Source organism: Liolophura sinensis, chromosome 7 (assembly GCF_032854445.1).
Source record: "Liolophura sinensis isolate JHLJ2023 chromosome 7, CUHK_Ljap_v2, whole genome shotgun sequence".
Classification (NCBI taxonomy): Eukaryota; Metazoa; Mollusca; class Polyplacophora; order Chitonida; family Chitonidae; genus Liolophura; species Liolophura sinensis.
The window spans coordinates 11,243,530-11,264,763 of record NC_088301.1 but is presented as its reverse complement, the minus strand read 5'-3'; the positions used below and the strand labels follow the sequence as shown (position 1 = coordinate 11,264,763).

The 21,234-nt window shown below is 38.8% G+C and overlaps 1 protein-coding gene across 1 annotated transcript in view; it reads right to left on the bottom strand.

Moving 5' to 3' along the window:
* LOC135470434 (dihydropyrimidine dehydrogenase [NADP(+)]-like) overlaps positions 1-20,817 on the bottom strand; it is a 32,193-nt gene extending 11,376 nt beyond the window's left edge. Inside the window, 22 exon segments of the mRNA XM_064749372.1 lie at positions 644-906; positions 2,085-2,205; positions 2,548-2,627; positions 3,197-3,199; positions 3,506-3,575; positions 4,182-4,256; positions 4,258-4,362; positions 5,021-5,236; positions 6,078-6,224; positions 6,226-6,263; positions 7,616-7,796; positions 7,798-7,827; positions 9,130-9,299; positions 9,415-9,522; positions 9,971-10,058; positions 11,194-11,275; positions 11,985-12,181; positions 14,024-14,185; positions 15,229-15,316; positions 15,961-16,043; positions 16,647-16,757; positions 20,722-20,817. Of these exon segments, the coding sequence (XP_064605442.1) occupies positions 644-906; positions 2,085-2,205; positions 2,548-2,627; positions 3,197-3,199; positions 3,506-3,575; positions 4,182-4,256; positions 4,258-4,362; positions 5,021-5,236; positions 6,078-6,224; positions 6,226-6,263; positions 7,616-7,796; positions 7,798-7,827; positions 9,130-9,299; positions 9,415-9,522; positions 9,971-10,058; positions 11,194-11,275; positions 11,985-12,181; positions 14,024-14,185; positions 15,229-15,316; positions 15,961-16,043; positions 16,647-16,757; positions 20,722-20,763 (2,460 nt within the window). The 5' untranslated portion in view covers positions 20,764-20,817.
* Between the last annotated feature and the right edge of the window lie 417 nt (positions 20,818-21,234).

Genomic DNA, 21,234 nt, shown 5'->3' with positions numbered 1-21,234 from the left:
AGAATCTGACGGAAACCAATCAGGAAGTCGAGGGAACCAAAAAGGGCCTGGAGGAAACCAAGAAAGGTCAGGACGAAACCACCACTGCCAGTGGTTTAGGAAGACATCCAGGTGTAAAGCCACAGCAAACAGGTTTCAAACAAATGGTTTCAATGATGTAAATCATTCTCTCGTAATTTACTGGCAGAACTAAGGTTAAAACTGAAGTCCAGTCTGTGCAAGACTAAGCTGAAAAACTGCTGGCTGCCAAAGATGATCTAACTACAGCCCCTCTGATGTGTGGCTCACAATAAAAATGTCCATCAAATTGCTCCCAATCACAAAGATATACTTTGTTCACAAGAGATTAAAAGCCAATTATCAATTATGACCTTAGATTGACTGACTGACTGACTGATTGACCAATGCCAAACTCAAGAATTTTTGCACCTAGCTGATGGGAGTCATTTTTATGGGTTGAGAAAACAGGAGTGGCTGGGATGAACTACCAGCCTTTGGGAAGCCCTATGAATTGTGAGGAAGCAGCACTCTTCACAATTCCCTGCCCCAGGCCAGGAATGAACACAAAGAGCTACGTGTTGCTCTGCTCTGGAAAAGAAGGTCAAAGGTCAAAGTAGCCAGAGGTATAAAAACTAAAATCTACCTGTAGAACAGAAGCCCCAGCATGTAGGAATTGTAGGCCAGCCTCAGCAGAATCAATCCCTCCTGTAGCCAGAATAGGAAACCCTGGAAGTGCTCGGGCAATGGCCGACACAGCTCTCAGTGCTATTGGTCGGATGGCATTTCCAGACACACCTCCATATGTAGTCTTCTGCTGCCTGCCGACACCTGGCCAGGGGTTGGTGTTGGGACGAAGACCCATCAAACCCGAAACGGTGTTGGTGGCAGTAACACCATCAGCACCGCCTATAACAAAAGAGATGAGTGACAGCCATTCTACAAGAATCCTGAAATCCATGAGATTTCCCCCCCGACTCCAGTATTTCTGAGGCCTTGGTAAGTAGACACAGTGTAATTATTCAAGTTTTTTGCACATCTGTTTATTCAAACATACTCTGAGAGTATTATTCAATGAATGATAGATGTATACTTTTTGTGAAGCCCTGAAATTGGCCGACCCAACCAATTTAGTTTTGTCTGCAAAATCAAATTAAGAAGGTGCATAAATCACTCTGAATTCCATTCTTTCATATGCAAAAAGTTTGAGGAAATAGGGTAATGAAGTGTAAGTCAACAGTACCTGATGAAGTTTGTTCAGGCTCACTTTCCCCCAACCAATGTTGCATACACATTTAACAGGTTAAAATCTATAGGTCACAAGTTGCAAAGTTTGTCAGTTACTTGCCACAGGTGAGTGGTTCACTCAGGGTACTCTGCTTTTCTCCACTCATAAAACTGAATGTTATTATATTAATTAAGGGAAATATTCTTGATAATGGATTTAAAACCATATAAAAAAATATATACATAAAAGATGTTTTGCAAAATCGGTTTTAGCTGAGTTTTTGAAGCAGTTTTATGGTGGTCTGGTATGGGAGTAGTTTTTGGAGTGTTTTTGAAACTGGCATCAACATGGGTCATGAAACATGCGTCAGGGTTGTTTTACAAAATAGGTGTAAGAGTTTGTATCAAATACTAACCAAATGGAACATGCCAAATACAACAATGGATATACCAAAATAAATAAACTGTTTCGTTGTTTAAGAAATGTTAAAATTTAAAGAGAAATGCAAATACTCCAAAGATCAAGATTCTTACAGGTCAGAGAGAATTATGAGCAGGACCTATTTAATAACAGAACCTTTATCACATGAGGAATGAACGCCATGGCTGAGGGGGTTAGCACGCCAGCACGGCACGATGATCCAGGAGCCTTCTCACCAATGTAGTCGCTGTGAGTTCAAGTCCAGTTCATGCTGGCTTCCTCTTCAGCCATACGTGGGAAGGTCTGTCAGCAATCTGCACATGTGATTTTCCTCCCATCAAATGCTAGCTGCTATCGTATAAGTGAAATATCCTTGAGTACAGCGCAAAATACCAATCAAATAATTAAATAAATAAACAAATTTTCACATGATACACACCTTCCTGTGCAGCTTTAGCGATCACGGTAATGTCGGTCACATTGGGGGTAAGTTTGGCAAAGAATGGGATCTTCACTGCAGCCCTCACCCATTTGCAGATGTTTCTGACCAGAGTCTCATCCTGTACATCAGTAAACATGTGTCAATATAATTAGTCATGAGCCTATTAATAATAAGTCAGTTATTTTGAAATTTACTGGTTACAGTATGCAACAATGTAAGATTACATTTCTGAATGGTTCTTCCCAAAAGTTTTCATGTTAAAAGATTGATTAAACCTATGCTGAGATAAGAACTACATCAAAAAAACAATAAAGGACCTAAAACACTCTATGGCTGTAAATTAGTGCCAGTGAACATGTATATCGCCCTTGATTTTCAGGTTGAGGATTTAGCACCAATTTTGCATATAAGCAAAATCTCACCTCTGCACAACAAGAGATAATGTTGATAAGGTACCCACCTGTCCGCAGGCCAGACCCATACCCCTCTCCCCCATGCCGTGTGGGCAGGAAAGGTTTAGTTCCAAGGCGTCAGCTCCGGCTTCCTGTCAATGCAAGACATGACAGCTATATAGGCCCACTGGTATATGCTTTCCTAAATTGGTAAGAAACATTGCATTGTGTTCACTTTTGCAGGACAATCTAGAAATAAAAGTTTTTCTGTCACATAAGGAATATTATCATCTCAGATCAGGAAACTTTTGCAGAATTGCTGAAGATTTAGTTTTTCAGGATTCTTCACTTAATATTTTTGAACAGTGATGTTAGCTGTGTTCCACTGGGTATATCATATCATATCGTATCATTTTAATATTTTCACCTGTTTTCTCTTGGAATTGTAGTGGCACTTTAAGCCACTCTCACCTTTTTGCCATTTAGACATGGATATTCCCAGCGGTTACTCCTGTTTTTAACCATACAAACATCTGCTTTGAAGGCCCAATGTTGAAACATGTTATCTGGCATTAAAACCTTTCCTGCTTTTGTCTGACCTCTAGTGTTTCAATAACTCTGCCTTTCTCTGAGGCCATTACTGTAATTGTTACATGTCAATTAGTTTTGACAGGTTGTCAAAATGAATTTAATACATCCAATGATCTACTTTATAACACTCTAGAAATACAATGCAGTAAAATGGATATGTACTCAATTATTTGATAAATCCATGTAAAACACCCCAATAACTTGCTTTGTTAAATGCATTAATTAAAATACTCACAGCTCCAAAAAGAAAAATGCTGAGTGCATTGCATATATGATTAGGATAATACTTTTTTTTTTCAATCATCCAGATATATGCTATTTTACATTCAAAAATCACATCACATACTACTGACGAAATCAAATCAGTCTGTCAAGCCTCCTGAAATGAACTCTAGACCTCAAGGTCTTCATTTGCAAGAATTTTTGGACCTTTACCTCTTGCCATTTTGGCAGTTTCAGTCCAATCTTCTTCGCTGTAAGAGCACATAACACTGGCTATTAGAATCTAAAATAGAAAAACATTCCTTAATAAACAGGTCACAAGCAGTGAATAAAGCTGTTCTTCAGTATTTGTGAAACAAAAAATGTAATAAGAAAAAAAAAAAAAACGTTGCTGATGCTGACATTGTGAACAAATCATATAATGTCACAAACTTCAGGGCAGCTGATGAGCAATCAGGTGACATATCCATTCAGGATAATAATGCCTTTCATTGACAGTGCAATTTCTTATTAAAGCAGAAAATCAATATGAAAAAAATGATTAAAATTTGTAAACATCTGCAAGATTCCTCTGGCAGTCAATGTTATCCTGCACACAGGCTTCTCATTAAGAGAATGACATATGCCAGAAGACAAGAGGCAAATAATTTGACGGACAGATCGACCAACTGACAGACAGACAGGCCAACTGACAGAAAGACTGAACAACTGACAGGACAGACCAACTGACAGACAGATCAACTGACCAGACAAACAAATAGAGCGACTTAGGTCAAGTCGGCACACAAAACTGTATCTTTTCGAGGTTGGGGTCAGAAATGCTGAATCACACATTTAAAACATAATTCTTAATGAATCACTTTTTATCCTTAAATGGGGATAAAATCACATAAATTGTTTAATACCTTCTCAGGAAGTCTCGTTTCAACTCCGTAACACTTTGACACCAGTAGGCCGCTGTTTTTTTCACTGATCAGCTCAATGTTGAGAAACGCCCCTTGACCTGGTCCAAAGGTGTGACCTGAGGTTGTTCCCCTGACGATACGAGGAGACACATTTGTCACGATGTCCTGAAGATAACACACAAAGTTATTTACATATTTTTAGAATGTACTATTATATTAACTATTTTGTGTTAAATATTTTTTATGCAACATAAAAGACACTTATCATTAAACCTAATAGCTCTAGCTTTCTAATTCTTTACCAAGTTTGCCGATTGGCTGACGAGTGGTTTAGGGAATTGACTTTCAATCACTAGAACACACCAGGAGCAGGTTCAATCCCAGCCTTGGACAGGGAATTTGTAGATTTCTCCCCAACTCACCGACCATGAGGATTTGGTGACAATATGCAGTCAATGATGCTTGTTTGACATTTTGCATAGTCTACATATGATATTTGTTATATAAGCATCCAGCCCACTCAGTGGCTCATCCCAAGCACTCTGGCTTTGTCCAACAATAAAACTGACTGTCATCACGTAACATATTTCTGAATTTGGTATTAATTAGTCTATCTTTCTCAGGACATACTTTCCTAAGTGGCTTTTTAGCTGAACACCCAGGAAATAAATAAACAAACAGCCAAACTAAAATCCAGTCAGCATTTTATCACTACCAGTTCCACTACCAATGTACATGTAAATTGATGTCAAATTCATCAAATGGTGTTCATTTTGATCATAAAGTCAAACAAAAACAAATGAAATTCCCAGTTTTCCCTTACCTTGTCAAGAACAAATGTTTTGGTAAGTGCAAATCCCCAGCCGGACTCAAAGGCTCGGCGTATCATTGGGCTGCTGGTGGTGGGTGGGGCACTTGCTAAGCCAAATGGGTTCTCAAAATGGACGCCACACACATCAATGCTAATGTCCACACTGTCTATGGCTGTGAAGAATCGAGGCAGACTTGGGGTTTCTGAGATGATGTGATTATCCAAGGACTAGACAAAGGAATAAAGATTTCCAACTGACAATACCAATTACCTGTCAACCAATGTCTCAGAAGAATACTGATTTCTTTATAAAGTGAAGACTTGTAAGGCAATTTGTCATTATTCACCTTTCATCATTCATGAGTTTTGAACAAACATGAGTTTTTTTAATCAAGTTTCTGAAGACATCTACACCTGAAAGCTTGGTATTTCACCTGCTAAGTATTTACAGTTAAAATACCATATAATGTGTAGGTACATGTATTTGTTAGTTAATTTTGAGATGTCTCACCTGTAGGTATTTGTGAGTAGGTATGTCTTAAATGTAGCTGTTTGTAAGTTAATTCTTAGATATCTGAACTGAAGGTATTTGTGAGTCAATTCTCAGATGTCTTGCCTGTAGGTATTTGTGGATTAATTCTCAAATTCCTCAAATGCAGGTATTTGTGGGTTAATTATCAGATGTCTCACCTGCAGCTGTTTGTGGGTTAATTCTCAGCTGTTCCACCTGTAGGCATTTGTGGGTTAATTATAAGATGTCTAACCTGTAGGTATTTGTGAGTAAATTATCACATGTCGCCCATGTACATGTAGGTATTTGTGAGTTAATTCTCAGGTGTCTCACCTGTAACTATTTGTAGGTTTATTGTCAGATGTCTTGACTGTAGGTATTTGTGAGTTAATTATCAGATTTCTCACATGTAACTATTTGTTGGTTAATTATTACATGCAGTTGTTTTCACCTTTAGGTATGTGTCGGTGAATTATCAGATGTCTCACCTGCAGATATTAATAAATGAATTATCAGATGTCTATATTTGGAGATAAGTTACTGCATCAGACATCTCACCTGTATATATTTGTGCATGAACCAAGATGCCTGTTTGCCATCGTTGACAGACTCTACTGTTGTCTGAGCCACACCTGCCAGATCCCCTCCGCAGAAAACACCTGGCTCACTTGTCTCCATAGACTCAGGGTCAACCTGTGGCAGCCCCCCACTCATTAAACTTCAGGGGTTCCATAGCCTGCTTAACTAAATGTTAGAAAATTTCATTTAAATAAAATCCTGCACAAACACATATTAAGTCACCAAAGAAGGCTTATATTCAAAGTAGTAGTTAATGATGTGTTTCTAGTACCTAGCTTACAAACATGGTGGTTTTGTAATATACTAAGATATTATATTTATTTATTTATTTGGTTGGTGTTTTACGCCATACCCAAAATATTTCACTTATATGACAGCAGCCAGCATTATGGTGGAAGGAAACAGGACAGAGCCCGGGGGCAACCCACGACCATCTGCAGGTTCCTAGCAGACCTTCCCACTTATAGCCAGAGAGGAAGCCAGCATGAGTTGGGCTTGAGCAAGATATTGTATGGTGGAAAGAATGACCTCAAAGTTCCAAGTACTGATTCATACACAGGCTGGATACTAACCGTGCTGAAGACAACACTTTGTCTGATATACTGGCAACAAATGGCACAATAACTACACATAAATATTTGTCAAACCGTTAGTATGGAGACCTTATTAAGAACCACACTTTATAGATATAGTACAGATTCTAATGCTGAAAACTAGGGCCCGGTTGAAAGTGTATTAGCTAATACTGGCATTAAGTCATATTTATATTTAAGATTTTTGCCCATCTCTCCAGCCAATACAGTTGTCCAAAGTATAAAAGTATAAAAGTAGCAGATTTAGTTCATATTTAATATACTGTTACACAATTATTTTGGGCTAAGTACAAAATTGAAGACTTGGCTTAAAGTTACATCTGGTATCAAGGCTTAAAACAGTTTTGAACAACCGGGCCTAAAATTCTAAAGTTTTGAACCAGCAACCTCATTATAGTCTGGCAGCAATTCATCAGCAATACATGCCAACAGTTTAGAGCACTCAACCATCAAATCTCCCACAGAAATAAGAGGTAGCTCACTGGTACACCTTATGATCTGGCTCGGATTCCAAAAATCCAGTCCTCAAAATTTAAAGCATGATTTTAGGGCTAATTTTTGGGCCCCTAGAAGCCCAATTTTTGTTTATCAGTTCAAAGTTAACTTCAGATAAATCTGTCAAACTTTCAGTTTCCAGTACCAAAAACTTATGAGGAGGTTTGCCATTTTGACTGGCTTTGTTGAATCAGCTCCCTTAGCTGAGTATGTATCATGTTTCAGGTTGGTAGGTTTCATTTAGGTAATGGATTTATAAGTAACAGCATTATCATTACTAGCGATTACAGTTTCTGGAAAGAGCGCAGATTTTAGTGCTGAAAACTTTGCCTCAAGGCTGAACACAATACATTAATGTGCTTCTCACAATGTCAGTTATCGTATTTTATGAAATGTTTGGCGGTAGAAGAGTATTAAATGTGAGCATACCTTGGTCATCCTGGAGTCCAGATCCAAAGGCTGATATGATGTTGTCAGCTTTCAGCCTGACGATTTGCTCCTCATCCTCTGTCCATTTTCCTGACTCGTCTTGCTCTGTTCTCACAAACTCCATCCCAGTCACGTGACCCTGTTTCACAATCACACGCCGTGGAGACAGGAACGGCAGAAAACTCACACTTCTCCTCACGGGCAAGGTCCATCTGTTGTGTGTGTACATATATATATATATATATATATATATATATTCTCATGAAAAAAGCTAGCAGGCATTAACTATCCATGTTTGTCCACAAATGTATATACTCACATAATAAGCAAGCATGTTGGCGAGCTACTATTACAATGTACATATCCATGCAGAAGAAAATTGAAAATGTCATTAGCATATGACACCACTCACATGACAACACACCAACATGAGAGCCCACCCACATGACATCAAACTAACATGAGCACCCACCCACATGACAACACACCAACATGAGAGCCAACCCACATGACAACAGACTAACCTGAGCACCCACCCCCACATGACAACAGACCAACATGAGAGCCCACACCCACATGACAACAGACTAACCTGAGCACCCACCCCCACATGACAACAGACCAACATGAGAGCCCTCCCACATGACAGCAGACTAACATGAGAAAACAACTACATGACAACAAACTAACATAAGACATCATCCACGTGATAACAGATCAAGAGCCCACTCACATGATTAAAGACCAACATGAGAGCCTACTCACGTGATAAAAGCCTAACACAGAAAACCACCCACATGACAGCAGACTAACATAGGACACCACCCACATGACAAAAGACTAACATATAAGACACCACCCAAATGACAACAGACTAACATAGGACATCATCCAAATGACAAGAGACAAACAGAGGACACCACCCACATGACAACAGACAAACAGAGGACACCACCCACATTACAACAGACTAACAAGGACACCACTCGCATGACAAAAGACTAGCATAGGACACCACCCACATTACAACAGACTAACATAGGACACCACCCACATGACAACAGACTAACATAGGACACCACTCAAATGACAACAGGACTAACATAGGACATCATCCAAATGACAAGAGACAAACAGAGGACACCACCCACATGACCACAGACAAACAGAGGACACAACTTACATGACAACAGACTAACAAGGACACCACTCACATGACAAAAGACTAGCATAGGACACCACCCACATTACAACAGACTAACATAGAACACCACCCACATTACAACAGACTAACATAGAACACCACCCACATTACAACACACTAACTTAGGACACCACCCACATTACAACACACTAACATAGGACACCACCCACATGACAACAGACTAACATAGGACACCACTCAAATGACAACAGACTAACATAGGACACCACTCAAATGAAAACAGACTATCACTGTATATATTGTCTATATATGCTTGCTGAGTGCACTGCTATCCGGTTACCATACCCACCTCCTCTGGCACAGCCCTGATGTTGGTGAATCCCTTCCTAAACACAACGAATACCCGCCGCGCGCCGCATCGTAATGCAGACGTGGCGCAGTCAAAGGCTGTGTCACCTGCTCCCAGCACAATGACATTTCCTCTCAGCTGAGGTAGTTGGGACTTGCATGCACACATACCTGATAGCAGATAAAGCACATGTTACAGAACAGTTCATTGTTTTTCTTTTATTGTTTGTTTGTTATTGGTTGTGACTTAATTGGCGGTAGAAGAATGTGAGCAGATCCTACTCACCAGCCTTACTGGCCCTGGCCACTTTAGGTAGGAAGGTCTTTGATGTGTAGAAGCCCTGCCCTTCTGTCAGGTCCTTGAAGATCGGGATTCTCTTGGCCTCTGGTAGACCTACCAAGAAGAACAGAGGGCTGGGATTTACTTATTTTCAAGAACGTTTATTTGTTTCTTTACTCAGTGTTTCACACTGTACTGAAGAATATTTCACTTACATAACTGCAGCCAGCAGCATTATGTTGAGAGTACACCTGGCAACGCCAGAATCCTTACCTTAAATCTGGACAGTCAGGTTTTATGCAGGTATAGGAGTGATGAGCATAAACAAGCGCCATTTTTTGTACCTGAAAGCTGGCATTTAACCCAAAACCAAATTAACATTTGATGGATTTGAACTCCACTGACCACATTAGCAGATGATTAGAAACGTCTACGTGTATCAGGAGCCTAAAAATAACTCGTATACGTTATCTCAAATGTGAAATTATGCATGGACACAAACTGCTAGGAGCTGGAATGAGAATCATGTGAGATTAATACAGTATGGAAGGGGGTAACTTACCAATGCCTAGAAAGACTGCCTTAAAGCCTTTCTCTTTGAGAGAGAAAAGAGTGAGGTCCTTAGGGTGGAGAGCTCTGCCAAGCTCAACCTGACAAAATCAAACAGACCAGGAGAAATCTGAATCCAGCAGGCTTACAAATCAATAGGGGCATAAAATAGAATAAAGGTAACAGTTTGTACTGAAGTCATAGTCAGTGGTGTGCATCTCCTTTTCAGCCCAGAAACCGCCAATTCAAATCAAATTCCTGTTTTCATAGCTTGCAGGGTCCTTGGTGACAGTAAGCGGTTGACGGCGGTCATGTGGCCTTCCTGCAGTCCAGGGGGGTTTCGTGGCTCAGTTGGTTAGTGCACTAGCATGGCGTAATGACCCAGGAGCCTCTCACCAATGCAGTCGCTGTGAGTTCAAGTCCAGCTCATGCTGACTTCCTCTCCGGCTGTATGTGGGAAGGTCTGGCAGCAACCTGCGGATGGTCGTGGGTCGCAGCGTAATGACCCAGGAGTCTTACACCAATGCGGTCATTGTGAGTTCAAGTCCAGCTCATGCTGGCTTCCTCTCCGGCCGTACGTGGGAAAGTCTGCCAGCAATCTGCGGATGGTCGTGGGTTTCCCCCGGGCTCTGCCTGGTTTCCACCCACCATAATGCTGGCCGCCGTCGTATAAGTGAAATATTCTTGAGTACGGCGTAAAACACCAATCAAATAAATAAATAAATAAATAAATAAATCCAGCAAGACAGTAATCTCCCTTCCCTCCCATGCTCACACACACACGCATCCTCTTAGATTCAAGTACATGAGTGTCGAGTTTCCTCAATGGGCTGACAGATGAAAAGTTTAACCTTGTATGCATTTGCAAGATGTTATTCAAGCATATTCGGGGATAATATTGCATGTAGACCAATAAAATAATATTTATTCCTATTTGTGAAGGCATACAATTGGCCAAACAAAGTAATAGTTTTGCCTTCAAAATCAAATTATGATGGCAAGTAAATTACACTGACTGCTCTATCATATAGGGAAAGGTTGAGGAATTAACATAAATGACATTTTAGTCTGGGTTAGAGTTAATTCAACTTTTGAAAAACCTGTCCCATAATCCTAAAATCCTGACAAACCTAAGCCTCTTAGAAGACCTACACTGACCATGACCTTCCTTGATCATGACTGACCTTGACCTCAATGACCCCTTCAACTATTCCAATTTATAATACTAATGCTGACCTTGACCCCTAGGTCTTTCATGAGCTGCACCTCAAAATTGACCACACTGTATGGCAGCCTGTATTGAGGAATTTCAGAAGAGCTGAAAACAGATAAAAAACAACAGAATTGCCTTTGTGACCTGTGATCAAAGTTAATCAACGCACACATAATTACACCTGCCTGCCATTTCTTTATTTGTCACATGTACATCAGTGTTTAAGTACCAATTTAAAATCAAATATGTCTCTTCTGCTTGGGATTCATTTTCACTTTCAACATTATATTATTTTCCTCGTTTCCCAATGGTGTCATTTTTCAAGCCATCTATCAGGGACCCCTTTTAAAGCTGCCTAACTAAAGCATTAACCTCAAAACACCAGACATGTTCCTTGACTATGGTGGAACTATGGGCTGACTAGTATTTGACTAACCAGGCAAATAACAAGATTGCTGATTTTAACTTCTTGGGTATGGCCCAAATCCAGAATGAAACATTGTCTGTTTAATAGCTAGGATGCATTCGCTCTAACTCCTTAACCTAAAAATTTCAAACATTTACATAATATTACGCATTGTTTGGCATCACTGTGCAACAGCCAGATCAATTAATGGAAAACTGAGGATGGCTGAGGGTTCACCCCATGCTCTGCCCAGTTTCCTTCCACCAATATGCTGGACGCCATCATATAAGTGAAATATTCTTGAGTATGGCGTAAAGCATCAATCAAATAAATAAGCAAATCAATCTATGGAGGCAAAATTCCACAAGACCTTTTTCAAGTTTCTGGACAAAAAAATAAGTGTCTTACCTTAATCCTCCAATGAAATCTTGCTTTTCAAAGATGGTGAGGTCAGAGTAGCCAAGCCTAGCGAGGAAAGTGGCACAGCTTATACTGGCTGGTCCACAGCCAATCAGAGCCACTTTAGATTGGTAACTGGCAGGAAGAGTAGCCAAGGGAGGCAACTCCGGGTCCCTGGTCTGAGCAATTCTCATATCCTTAAAAACCTGAGGAAAAAATACAGATGGTGTTATGCTTGTGTAAGCTTGTGTACTGCCCAAGACACAATTTGTGTCTTTTTTTGTGTTTCTTACAATAATATATGTATACCAAGTCATAGCTACAAAGAGAGGTATAAACTCTTATTAAGCAACTCAGTTGCCAGTGTAATAGAAACAAACTCACCATAAATATGTCAGAAAACGTTTACTGGTCTGGGTAAAGTGAGTGTTCCCCATAGTCACAATGATGCAAACCAATTGAGTGTTCCCCATAGTCACAATGATGCAAACCAATTGAGTGTTCCCCATAGTTACACTGATGCAAACCAATTGAGTGTTCTCCATAGTTACACTGATGCAAACCAAGTGAGTGTTCCTCATATTCACACTGAAGTAAAAGTGAGTGTTCCCCATATTTACACTGATGCAAACCAACTGAGTGTTCCCCATAGTCACACTGATGCAAACCAACTGAGTGTTCCCCATAGTCACACTGATGCAAAGCAACTGAGTGTTCCCCATAGTTACACTGATGCAAATCAAGTGAGTGTTCCCCATAGTCACACTAAAGCTAACCAACTCAGTGTTCCCTTTACTTACACTGTATCTAACGAACTGATACAAACCAACTGAGTGTTCTCCATAGTTACACTGATGCAAACCAACTGAGTGTTCCCCATAGTTACACTGATACAAACCAAGTGAGTCTTCCCCATAGTTACACTGATGCACACCAACTGAGTGTTCCCTATAGTCACACTGATGCAACCAACTGAGCGTTCCCCATAGTTACACTGATGCAAACCAACTGAGTGTTCTCCATAGTTACACTGATGTAAACCAACTGAGTCATCTCCATAGTCACACTGAAGCTAACAAACTGAATGTTCCCCATAGTTACACTGATGCAAACCAAGTCAGTTTTCCCCATAGTTACACTGATGTGAACCAAGTGAGAATTCCCCATAGTTACACTGATGCGAATCAAGTGCGTTTTCCCCATAGCTACACTGATGCAAACCAAATAAATGTTCCCCATAGTTATACTGATGCAAACCAAGTGCATTTTCCCCATAGTCACACTGAGGCTACCCAACTTTGGTTCCCCATAGTTACACTCTAGCTAACCAACTGAGTGTTCCCCATAATTACACTGTAGTTAACAAACTGGGTGTTCTTCACAGTCACACTGAAACTAACCAACTCAGTGTTCTTCACAGTCACAATGAAACTACCCAACTGAGTGTTCCTATAGTTGCACTGAAGCTAACCTACTGAGGGTCCCCACAGTTACACTGTAGCTAACTGAATAAGTGTTCCCCATAGTTACACAGTAGCTAACATGTTTTAATACAAACCAAACCAACCAGTGGTCCTCTACCTACTGACAGTATAAGAGCCGTATCATGTATCCCCAAGCTAGCCAGTTTCCAGGTAAATTGCTACAACAAACTATCCCCAATCTGCAGCTAAAAATTTAGTCCCAAAACTTGAGATCTAAAATTTATTTATTAATCCATTTGATTATTATTTAACTCTAAGAATATTTGACTTATGAGAAGGCTGTCCTCATTTATGGGTGGAGGAAACCACCCACCTTTGGCAAGTGACTGATGAGCTTTCCCACTTGACAAGTGGTATTTAACATACGTTACACTGCGTCAAATGAGAGTTCCTGATCAGTCACTTTCATTACAGTCCCTCAAGCAGTGAGAATGGGGCAATCTACAACTCCCTATCCTCGTTTTGAACCTCTACCTCATGCATCCCAGTGACTTTTAACCACAAGACTCAAAAAGTAAAGGATACACTATCACACAGGAAAATGGGGTTGATGAGAAGACTAACCTCCACGGCATACTGCTGGAGACCTCCGATATTGATGGGGCCTTCTTCCGATGCATAGAGGTTACATCCACCCACGCAGAGGTCGCTGGTTGGGCACACCATCCCACATGTGAGCCCTAGGGGATTGTCTGACAAGATTGCCTTAGCGGCCCCATAATAGTTCTACAACAAGTCATATCATATATACATGTATATACAGTGACCCTTTGATTAAGTAACAAATGCAATGTTTGTCAATAGCAATGTATGAATAATAAAAAAAGTGTTAATTCTATCTATTGGCATATTCACACATTATAGTTGCGGTACTAACTGTAATTTGGTTTCCATCAATTAGTTTTCACATATTAACAAGATGGTTTCAAGAATTAAACTTTTTACCCATAAACCTGACTATCTTGGTGAATGAAAATAGTGAAAAATTCACTGGAGCTGGAAATTAGATGCTGAGTCAATTAATACAAAGCAATTGAATAAATATCACTAGACACGTCAATATTTCATTTTCATAAAACCATCTTATGTCATAGAAAACATAACACTCCTAAGACAGTACAAGTACAAGAAAACCGGCACGCACCGTACTGTGGGGAAAAACATTTTCCTAATAAGTTTTGTCATTAAGCAAACCTCAAGTATTGCACATCCCATGTTTAACACATTGTCAAACTTTGCAATGTAAGTTTATACAATGCTATACCATGTCATACCACTAACAACTGCAATCATGTGGACTGAATAAAATCTGTGAACTTACCAGCATTTCTTTACAATGTTCATTTGAATTTACATAGCACGAACTTGTTCATATAAAAATTGCATAATCTAATAATTGCAAGATAAGCAAGAAAGATGCTTAATGCAGAATTCAATGAGTCTGTACATAAGGAGCAAGGTAACTTGGTAGAAATTCATTTTGACAATCTCAGTATTTGACTTTTACCACATTTCATCTGTTGATGGCTTTATAATTAAAGTTAAAAATACTGAGATCAGGAATTTCTTTGAAGTTAGTTATTTATTTATTAAGATAAGCTGTTCAGTAGATCAACTAAATACAGTTGTTCCTCTAAAGAGATTCCATGAGAGTACTTAACCTTTGACCTGATTGATAACACCTGCCATTAACTCAACTGTATTCAGGGTTATCAGCTGGGTAAATACTTCACCTGTGCCAAAGATACAGGTCACAGGCAGCCCCTTACCTTGTTAGATATGCTTGTTATAAAAGACTTGATGTCCAGCTGAGTGGGGCAGCTTTTCTGGCAGGGAGCATCTGCACATTTCAAACATCTGACAACAACAAGAAAAACAATTAACAAATGGCACAAGTTCTTGCATTGTAAAAATAGTAACAAGTTTACAATTTAATTTATTATGCTAACAATATTGTTACATTTTATCACAAATTGTACGTTTTGAGATAAATAGCCTTTTGATGTCAAAATTTCACCTTCAGAAATAATCAAGGAGGGGCCTCCTTGCTGGAGCAGGACAATGGCTCAGGAGCCTCCCACAGATGCAGTTGCTGAGAGTGCAGCTCATGCTGACTTCCTCTCCAGTCATACATGGGAAGATCTATCAGCAACCTGCGGATAGTCATTGGTTTCCACTTGAATCTGCCAGATTTCCTCCCATCATAAAGGTGGAGGCTGTCTTATAAGTGAAATATTCTTGAGTATGACGTAGAACACCAATCAAACAAATAAAGAACTAACTCATCCAATGTGCATTTCTGGCTGGAAGATTGCCCTCTTTAATTATCCATATTGCCTGTTTAAGCACAAAAATTTAAATAGGCCTAACAATTCTCTAGCTGCAAGTATATTTTCAGAAAGCAGGATATTATTTGTATAAAACTATCAGAGGACTGTGTGATTTTCTTGTGCAATTCAGATAATGGAGGCAAGTTTTATCCTCAGTCAAATCCATCTAACCTTGCTGACTCTCGCAGGGCAGCTCTCTCACTCAGTGTTGTGTGCTTGATGTCATCAAAATTCTTCTCTTTACCACTACAAGTCTAAAAACAGAACCGTTTTTAGACTGTGAATTAAGCAAAACAAACGATGTAGAGAATTCAGGTAAAAATGAAATATAAATGCAAATATTCATGCAACCAAATGGTCCGACTGATGGAACTGTATGGGGGCATGAAGCTACACAGATGGAAATTAAATCTCTGAAAATTGTAACTCTTCTGTTGTGCACATATACACGTAAACACAATGGATTCATCTTAAACTAACATCTGAAACATATGTGGGGAGGTCTGCCAGCAACCTGCTGATGGTCGTGGGTTTCCCCCAAGGCTCTACCCGGTTTCCTCCCACCATAATGCTGGCTGCCGTTGTATAAGTGAAATATTTTTGAGTACGGCCCAAAACACCAATCAAATAAATAAATACATAAACTAACACATGCAGTATGAGTTTGCCCACGGTGAACACAGCTAAGAGAGATAATTGCAGGTACCAAAAACAACAGCAAAAATTTAATTGGATTTATGCTGAGTGTTTTTTTTTTTTGTTTTTTTTTCTTGGCCCCAAAACTTTGATATACCTCCTTTAAACAAGATGAAACGGTTCAATAAATTCTGAGAAGGATCCTGAACAGAATAACTTACAGAACATCCCTTGTCCTGGTTCCTTTTCCAGTGCTGTTTGTTCTGCTTGGTTTTCGAGCTGGAAACAAGACTGGCTTTCTTTGGCACCTTTGGGTTCAAGGCTAGAATATTCTGTGAAATATTACAAAAACAGAACCGTACATTTATGAACATCTGGGGTATTGCCTAAAATAAGTTTTTCATACAATTAAAATATAAACTGTTGTCACCTAAATGATCAATGGGCCCCAAAACTTTCGTGTATATTACATTGTACAGTAAAAGTTCTGAGTGCGTTCAAATATTCACAATAATAAGAATCATTTTCAGTAAGTCCAAATATTTCCATGAGGTAAAGGTCATTTTCAATACTATCACATGAAGTAGTAAAGTTGTTGATAGGTCTAGATACTCACACATGAGTATAGCACAGTTTTCGGTCTAGACACTCTCACAAAGCTGAGTGCAGTTTTCAGTGAGTCTACATACTCTCATATGGCACAGTACAGTTTTCAATGAGACTTGCTACTCTAACATGACACCGTGCAGTTTTTAATGAGCCACTGAAGTTTTCAATGTGTCTGGCACAGTACAGTTTCCAGTGAGTCTAGATAGTGTAACATGGTACAGTACAGTTTCCAGTGAGTCTAGATACTCTCACATGGCATAGTACAGTTTACAATGAGTCTACATACTCTCACATGGCATAGTACAATTTTCAGTGAGTTTACATACTCTCACATGGCATAGCACAATTTTCAGTGAGTTTACATACTCTCACATGGCATAGCACAATTTTCAGTGAGTCTACATACTCTCACATGGCATAGCACAATTTTCAGTGAGTCTGCATACTCTCACATGGCATAGTACAATTTTCAGTGAGTCTACATACTCTCACATGGCATAGCACAATTTTCAGTGAGTCTACATACTCTCACATGGCATAGCACAATTTTCAGTGAGTCTACATACTCTCACATGGCATAGCACAATTTTCAGTGAGTCTACATACTCTCACATGGCATAGTACAATTTTCAGTGAGTCTACATACTCTCACATGGCATAGCACAATTTTCAGTGAGTCTACATACTCTCACATGGCATAGCACAATTTTCAGTGAGTCTACATACTCTCACATGGCATAGTACAATTTTCAGTGAGTTTACATATACTCTATGATCGGATCACACCTAAGACCTTAAAAGAGGAAGTTGTAACTTCCTTGCTTGGTGTTCAGCATTAAGGGGATAGTGCAAGGACTGGTTGGGGCGGCTTACTTTCCTTTGGTAAGTCGTCTCAGTGAAACAGCACTAGATATACAAGCAGTGGAAGTCTGTCTTGCAACAATGAGGCACCTTACATACACTCTTAAGGACTCCTACGTTGACATATGACTGAAAAATTGTTAAGTACAATGTTAAACCCCAAGCACTGACTCACTTCAATGTACTTAAATACTCTCACAAAATACATTCAACTGATTCAGTGGCTAAAACCCTGAAAAGTTTTCAGTGTTTTTGAAATATTTTCACTTGATTCTGAAAGTTTCAATGTGTACCACAATTTTAATATCTGATCCAGCATTATCTTATATCATAACCAGTCATTGCTTTCACTATGTCCAAAATATTTTCACATGATCCAGTAAAACTGTGACTGGATCTGAACTATCTACTGTCATCCAAGTAGCAGATTTTTATTTTTAAAAATATTCCTGCAGAAATCCAGCATTGTATTCAATGTGTCCATAATGTTCCACATGATCTGGAAAGGTTTTCACTGAGTCCACAATACAAATCTCACATGGTCTGGTCAATATATCAATGTTTCCAAAACACTTCCACGTGATTCTATGCTGAATAATCCCAAAGACCCAAAGTGTTTAATACACCCAACTCAATATCACAAGAATCAGCTAAGCTTCTAAAATGGGCAATCTATGTTGTCCACATGATTTAAATGGTCCAGATTGGTTGCAAGCTGTAAAAAATATTTCTATGCACGTCAACAGACATTCAGAATCAGAAAAATAAAATTCCATGTGATCCATGTAATACGTTTTTCAATGTGTCCAATATTTTGCTTTTATATAATCCAAATAAAGTTTTCATGCTGTCTGACATATCCCTATATAACCCAAATAAAGTTTTTATGGTGCCTGACATATCCCTATATAACCCAAATAAAGTTTTTATGGTGTCTGACATATCCCTATATAACCCAAATAAAGTTTTTATGGTGTCTGACATATCCCTATATAACCCCAAAAAAATTTTTATGGTGTCTGACATATCCCTATATAACCCAAATAAAGTTTTTATGGTGTCTGACATATCCCTATAAAACCCAAATAAAGTTTTTATGGTGTCTGACATATCCCTATATAACCCAAATAAAGTTTTCATGGTGTCTGACATATCCCTATATAACCCAAATAAAGTTTTTATGGTGTCTGACATATCCCTATAAAACCCAAATAAAGTTTTTATGGTGTCTGACATATCCCTATATAACCCAAATAAAGTTTTCATGGTGTCTGACATATCCCTATATAACCCAAATAAAGTTTTTATGGTGTCTGACATATCCCTATATAACCCAAATAAAGTTTGCATGGTGTCTGACATATCCCTATATAGCCCAAATAAAGTTTGCATGGTGTCTGACATATCCCTATATAACCCAAATAAAGTTTTTATGGTGTCTGACATATCCCTATGTAACCCAAATAAAGTTTTCATATCCCTATATAACCCAAATAAAGTTTTTATGGTGTCTGACATATCCCTATATAACCCAAATAAAGTTTTTATGGTGTCTGACATATCCCTATATAACCAAAATAAAGTTTTCATATCCCTATATAACCCAAATAAAGTTTTTATGGTATCTGGCATATCCCTATATAACCCAAATAAAGTTCTCATGCTGTCTGACATATCCCTATATAACCAAAATAAAGTTCTCATGCTGTCTGACATATCCCTATATAACCCAAATAAAGTTTTTATGGTGTCTGACATATCCCTATATAACCAAAAAGAAGTCCAAAATATTCCCTGGATATTCCAGTGTCCTCATAAAGTCTGATCCAAACTAAGTTTGATTCAAATTAAAATTTGATCAAAAATAAAGTCTGATCACAAATAAAGTTTCATCAAAGAACTTTTTACAGCGTATCCAAAACATTCTCACATGCTTCAGTAAATTTTCCCATATACCAAAAAAATGCTTTCACATGAACTCAAGGATGCACAAAATTTTGAAATTTTCCAAATTATTACCACACGACCAATTAATAAATAAATAATCGTAAACTTGAGGTGTTCTCCATTAACGTAGGTGACGACCCACTCAATGGTTTTATAAAGCAAAACGCCGACGTGTCCAAAAATTACTGCTGCAGTCAGCTACATGTATAATCGCGCATTGAAGTTGTTAAGGATGAGCTGAGCTGAGCATGGGAAAATACCCATAAAAGCCTGTTAGAGGTTTAAGTCATACACATAGTGTGAAAGAAAAACAAGAGCTATTTTAAGGCATTAAGTGTATTATTAATCATAAGTGTATTAATTTTAATCACTTGCATAAATAGCATGTAATGTAAATTGCCTGCTTCGCTCGCCGAAGTAACATTGCAAGTACACGGACGTCGTACACAGAAATTCATATACTGTGCTAGTATATACGTGAGTGCGTCAGTTCATGAAGATGACTTCAACGCGATTACAAACCAGATTAAATGGGGCTAAATAAATAACAGTACATGTGCAACATGCAAAGACTAGTCGTAAACGTGCCTGTAAAAATGCATTTGTTTTCTCCAATATTTATTACGACGTGCAAGCACACAGGTACCTGTCTTGCTCACAGGGTGTAATGCCATTTTCACAACATTACTCTATATCCTTGTACGGGCTGGAACAAACCTCTACCCTAACTGCATACAACAGTATAAATTCGTCAAATAGGTCATTACCCTATCTTCAATGAATAAACTGAGTAATTTGAGTCCGAACTACACATTGCATCACAGTTCTCAAACCTCCAACCATCTGCGATGACCTCGGATACAATGTAAAGGGGCCTACCTCTATGTCCGCTACATCCTTGGTAAGATCTGTGGCCGGCATCTTTTCCTCAACTGGGTTCAGTGTCACTGTGATAGAGACGCCTCAGCTTAACTCCTAAGACACGCTATAAACACAGGCCCTGTCACTCACCGGGTTAACCTTGGCCCCCATTCTCGTAAACCGACCACACGTCCCGTATCACTTTATACAGAGTAGGGCCTACGGTGAACGGACATGGCCATATACTTTCTCAAATAACGGTATTTCATCGGGTCAGAGCTGTATACAAAGTGCTTTATAAACACTTTATAGTGAGGTTTATTAATTGTTTTACAAGCATATTCTTATTTTACGCTGGAAAACTGGCTTGTTTTTTGTTTCTTTGAACTTACGTCGTACTGTATATATATATATATATATATATATATATATATATATATATATATATATATATGATGTGTTATATATCTTGTACCCAAGATAAAATTTCTCAATATAAGGTCATCAAGTTTTTAGCTTCGACCTTGCAGC